Source organism: Ictalurus furcatus, chromosome 8 (genome assembly GCF_023375685.1).
Source record: "Ictalurus furcatus strain D&B chromosome 8, Billie_1.0, whole genome shotgun sequence".
NCBI lineage: Eukaryota > Metazoa > Chordata > Actinopteri > Siluriformes > Ictaluridae > Ictalurus > Ictalurus furcatus.
The window spans coordinates 8946802-8952801 of NC_071262.1; the positions used below are offsets into that span (position 1 = coordinate 8946802).

The window sequence follows — 6000 nt, forward strand, 5'->3', positions numbered from 1 at the left end:
CTCTTCCCTCCCAGCCATGCGCTCACAAAAATCTACTTGACTTTTCAACCCCTATGCTGTTCCAAGCCATTAAGTCAGATGTGCACTGCAGCGCTCTGTCTTCTTCCTGAGCGAAACGTCTTTGCCTTGATCTGCTCACAACTGATCCAAATGAAGCGAAAGATATTGAGCAGAAGGCCATTCGGCTAGTGCGGATGCGGGGAGAGAGAGTGAGAGTGAAAGAGAGAGAGAGGCAACAGTCCTCCCATTTCTTTAGGCTTCCCATTGAGATTTATTCATTAGGAGCCCCATGCTAATCCATTGCTATTCATGGGCGTTTTTAACACACGCATTTTAAAGGGGCCCCAGATGCGCAACTCAGACTGTTTATACGCGGCAAAGGCGGGTTAACCTAATCAATCATGCTGACTAGTTTGGGTTGGGGAAAATTCGTAAACCATATGTCGAGAAGGGGAAAGCAAGCTTTTTGTTGCCAGGCCTCGAGCTCAAAAGTTCTCGTGACAATTGTTTTCTTTTCTTCCCCTTTCCTTTTCTTTGCTTTTCTAGAGAGCATATGAGTGTGTTGATGGGGGGGGCTTGTTCAATTGTCCCTAATTGAACTCCAGCCACTTAACCACTTAACACAGATAATGTGCAACCACCAGAACGTGATCTGTTAAAATATAGTGACTGCTTGGTTAAAAATCCTGTGGTGTGTTAATGTTAATCCTACATTTTCACTCACATAACTCGATCAATTATCCTATCTGTAGGCTAAATCAGGATTTAAAAAAAATAAATACACATACGGAAAAAAAAAAAATTGTTCATGATTCAAGATTGCACTCTGATGCTCATATTATCACTTCAAACTTCAAGAAACAATCTGAAATATCATATAACCTTTATTTACATAAATGGTGATTAAATAGAATGTTACAATAACTTTATCGCGTAAATGCATCATAAGTTGATTTATACACACAACCCCCCTTGTTATTTGGATCATTTGGCTATTAAGTTCTTTTCAAAAGTTTTTAGACTTAAGAGTGGCTTTTCATCCAGAGTTAAGGACCAGAATTACAAATATATCACTAATACGGGAGAAAATGTTTCAGCAATTGTAACTGAGAATATTAATTTTCAGCGAAGTGGCAAATACTATTCCTATGACTCAACTGACATCTTTCTTGACATTGTATAAATATAAATATGACCTATATACTTGAGAAATTCATTGGGAAAAAAAATCACATTTGGCAGATGCGCATCATTAGCAGCTATAACAGTAATGTAGTTGGTGTGATACTGACGAACTGCGTAACGAAACAATTGCACAAGTTTCCCCTCATATTATGTGGCATAAAATAAACCCTTTTTTTAAAAAAAAAAAAAAGTACATACAACATGTTGCATTCGTGATCTTGTACCACAATCACTAATCAATTCTCAGATCCTACTGAATGAAATGTACTCCTTTTCAGCTCGTCGTCAGTCGTGGAGGCTTTCACAATCCTTGCAATAAATTAAAACATAAGAGAGAAAGGGGAGGGAAAAAAAACATCCTTTCAATTTTAAGTTCTTCCGCAGAGTTCAGCATTCGTGCAAAAGTTGTGTGGATAAAAACGACTGTTCTGCTGCTGCAGAGAGCAATGAGGACATTTCAAATTCATCAGCACAGAAAAAGAGAGACGCCCGGTACGGAAAATGACTGGGCCAGGTCTCAATCGTCCACCTCGATCTCTTCGTCCTCTTCGGAGAACTCGTCTGTGGTTTGGCCTCGAGATGAAGGCGGCGACTGAGGGAAGACTCTGAGGCCGTGTGCTGTCGGCGACGCGCTCGGTGAGATCGGAGCCGAGCCTCCGTGCGCATCGTCCATGTCCTCCATAGACACGAGTTTTTGCAGCGCCTGTGGGGGGATCTTCTTCAGCGACTCGACATCCGCCTTCATCTCCTCCAGGTCTCTCTTGAGCTTAGCTCGTCGGTTCTGGAACCAGGTGATGACCTGTGCGTTGGTGAGGCCAAGCTGCTGTGCGATCTGATCGCGGTCAGCCGGCGAGAGGTACTTTTGGTACAGGAAGCGCTTCTCTAACTCGTAGATCTGGTGGTTGGTGAAGGCTGTGCGCGACTTCCGCCGCTTTTTCGACACCTGCCGCTGGCCGAACGCGTTCAGCTGTTCACGTCCTGGCAATTAAAACACGGAGAGAAAAAAAAAAAACTTTAAGGCATGTTTACTATCAGCTTAAAATGGTTTAATACCTGTTCTTATGCAAGTGGCTGTGATTTGCGTGCGCATGTGCACGTTAGGCCGCAGTTGTGCAGTCCAGCTGCAAAACAGCTGTTCTTGGACAAAAATAGGACGCTTTCCAAAACAACCTGGCTGTTAATTACGAAGCATTTAATATATATTTATTTATTTATTTATTTATTTATTTATTTATTTATTTATTTATTTCACGAGTCAGTCAAATATTAACAAACCACCTTGAATACCAACCATCCATCTCCTGACATCTCTCCAACTGTATCAAGGACAGTATGCAGTAAGAATCCCGTGCAGAATTAGTTCATGCACCGATAATCTTAAAATAGGTTTACGAAATATAGATAGCCTAGTACATTAAATAGATGTATACATGTTATTAGATATTACATTCGAGAAATTTTAATTTATTTATAAATTTAAATTTTGACCTAAGTGACACGTGGGAAAGTTATTTTTCCACTAAAAATGTGGAATTGAAAGTTATTATTCACAGCAGGATTACTGATACACTAATAATGACAGAACGCATACACAGTGGTACTATGGACCTACGTGTTGTGGAATTTGGTACATTTTATTCTGCAGCATTCAACCAAATGTCACATCCGCGATAAATTTAGTGTCCTTAGAGAGAGCATATGACTTTCAAACCTTTTCAAACCGTCAAAATGTTCTCGGTCATATTTCTGACACTTGAAAAATACCTATGATAGGTTAAATAATAACGAAACGGATACAAAACATGTTAGAAGTATTTTTTTTTACCTTCTGCGGCTTGTATAACGTTGACTTCAAGTCCTTTAAAAGTTTTGCTTGCTAGCTCCTCCAGAGCGCATAAGGGGGAAGAGGGAGTGCTGAGGCCGTTCCGCACTGCATTCGCTCCCGCTACCTTCTCGAGCACGCGCGGCGGACACAGACTCGTCACCGACTTCTTCACGGACGGTTTGTTTAAGATATCCTCAATGCTGAACGGAGTTAGAGGCTTGTTGGAGTTAGCGGGGGGTGGCAGCTGATCTAAAGGACCCCGTCTCCTCTCCTCGCTGCCCGATTGCAACACCGAGCCTGCCTTCATGTCTTTACTGGAGGTCATGACAGTCCTATGAGAAAGTGTTACCAAAGTTTTCTATTTCGAGCAACAGCCGCGATCGCTTCCTTCTGCATAAAAACAACTCTCTCTCTCTCTCTCGCTCTCTCTCTCTCTCTCAGTTCGTATCGTTGTCTTTTTAAACGGAACCGCTGGCAATCTTCGGTCTGAGGGGTTCGTCCGAAAACACCATTGCTTCAGTAGTGCGCTGCGCTCTCACAGGCACCCGAGCCCCAGTCCGCTTGTAGCAATCCCACTTCTTCCGTGGAGCCCCATGAATTTGTTTGGGGAAAGAAAATGACACTGGCCACGGGGGCCAAGTCGCTACATACACAAAAAATAAGCCCAAGCGCAAAAAAACAGGAGAGATCAAGCGACCGCTAACGAGTTGTTGTTGATTGGGCGAAGTTCAATTAGAGAAACTCTACGCCACTTGCTGACCCTCTGGTCTGTCTTAAAGGGCCAGACCCTAATAATTAATTGGACGCAAGAATAGGAGGATAGGAGGAGTTTCCCCCCGCGGTGATGGCGAAGTTTAAAGAGAAAGGAGATGGCGAGAGATGTTTATACATCTGACACCCCACTCCTACTTAGGACGAACCACGTGCTCCACGCGCCTCCATCTCTGAAAAAAGGAGAGTGTGAGCTCATTACAAGAATACCACCACCGTTCCCTCGACTCAATTAGTAAAGACGATGTGTGCGTTCTTGCCAAGAAGTCCTGCAAAGTAGAGTGATTTCATTATTGCTCTGGCTAATTATTCAAATATCAGGCTCGGTTACGAGCAAATAAACCTAATACCCATTCACCATTACGGGGATAATAATAATAATAATAATAATAATAATAATAATGACCTTTAACAAAAGAAAAGTGAATTGTAACCTGCTTAACAAACATGAACGATGAGAATAATAGCTAAACCAGAAATAGCCTTATAACAGTCTTTTAAACATTCAATAATCATTGTATAAATGTGTGTAAATCTTAGAACACCACGTCGCTATATTCAAATTAAATCTCATAAATGAATTTGAATTTCAACACACGTTTTCATACAAAACAATTTACCAAAACCCAAAATGTAAATGGGTCAAGCTAACAATATATTCTATGGAATTTAAAAAAAAAAAAAAGAAAAAAAAAGACGTATTAAGCTTGTGCGTCATTATCCTGGTACATTCTTTCTTTTTATTTAATGGTTGCCTAAATACAAATAAACGGACAGGGACAGTCTGGAGATGGTTATGTGTGGACATTTCAGGGCAGGTTTAAGTTACCTTGCAGATGAGCACCATAACCTTTGAAATATCACGCCGGTAACCGTGACTGCGGGACGGTGCTCAGTCTCCCTTTACGCGCAGGTAAGAAGCGAAACGCAGCTCGCGCTTCTCTCATTCTTATGTCTCTTTACTTACTGCACTGTCTGCACGGTAACTCAGTAGACGCTGAGAAGCACAGGTAAGTGTCAACCGTGTATTTTAAAGATCTTTGCGATGCTAGAATTGCATTCCATTAATAATTTGGTGTGTATTATTATTATTATTATTATTATTATTATTATCATCATCATCATCATCATCATTATTATTATCATTAATATTATTATTATTATTATTATTAGTCGTCCATGTTAAAATTATATTTGCCAAGAATTTTATACCAAATAATATGAGCAGGTTGCAGTGAACAGTAAATTGTTAAAGTAATATGTCTATGCATTATCATTATTATTATTGGCTGTTATTGTTATTAGATACATATTTTATATTTTGCAATTTATTTATTAAGGCTTTTTATTAGCCCCCTTAGTTTATGTAAACACGTTTTCATGTGTTTTGTGTGCTGGTTATTTGAGAAATAATAAGCAGCAAACTACACACATATATAGCCTACTTATTAGCGTTATAATTCAGTTGACATATTAATAATAATTAAAAAATTAATATACACAATACGATATGAATAATAATAAAACAATAATTTATGTCGTTTTTTTATAGAGCTTTTTACAGAGTTTTCCCTTCAGCCTCTGAGCTCTATCTAAAGAATATGTAGCTATACAAATACTATCAGACATGACAGAGGGAAAGGGTACGTCGATAACCGAAAAAAAGAAACATTGCGTCCGGCTTTTAATAATCGTTCATAGTGATAGATGTTTGCCTTACACGAGCCGCCGACGATTTCACCGACATATTGCATTGTCCGTGCCAGGAGCACCATATGGTGACATGAGGAGAGGGACCAAAGCAAGCCAAAACCCCAGCAAACAACACGACATTCTAGTAGAGCAGATCCACAGCAGTCCACGTGGGTGACACCAAACCGAGATAAATATCATGTTTTATAGCAAATGAGAAACAATGCAGCACACACACACACACGCACATATACACACACACGAGAGAGAGAGAGAGAGAGAGAGAGAGAGAGAGAGAGAGAGGGAGAGAGCGAAAGAAAGGAAGAAACACACTAATCCAGTAATGCCTATTATTGTTCTGTGCATATAGACGAGATATACTAGATGTACTCTCTCTCTCTCTCTCTCTCTCTCTCTCTCTCTCTCTCTCTCTCTATATATATATATATACATACACACATACATATATATGTATGTATGTATAATATGTGTTTAAAACTTTGCAATGTTCTATAATATATTTAATA

At 39.8% G+C, this 6000-nt stretch overlaps 1 protein-coding gene across 1 annotated transcript; it reads right to left on the reverse strand.

Moving 5' to 3' along the window:
* Nucleotides 1-533: 533 nt before the first annotated feature.
* lbx2 (ladybird homeobox 2) lies at nt 534-4714 on the reverse strand. The gene is made up of 2 exons (XM_053631912.1): nt 3011-4714; nt 534-2163 (listed from the first exon to the last, which is right to left on the reverse strand). Exons 1-2 carry the CDS (start codon nt 3333-3335, stop codon nt 1703-1705), a joined length of 786 nt encoding a protein of 261 aa, XP_053487887.1. The 5' UTR covers nt 3336-4714; the 3' UTR covers nt 534-1702.
* Between the last annotated feature and the right edge of the window lie 1286 nt (nt 4715-6000).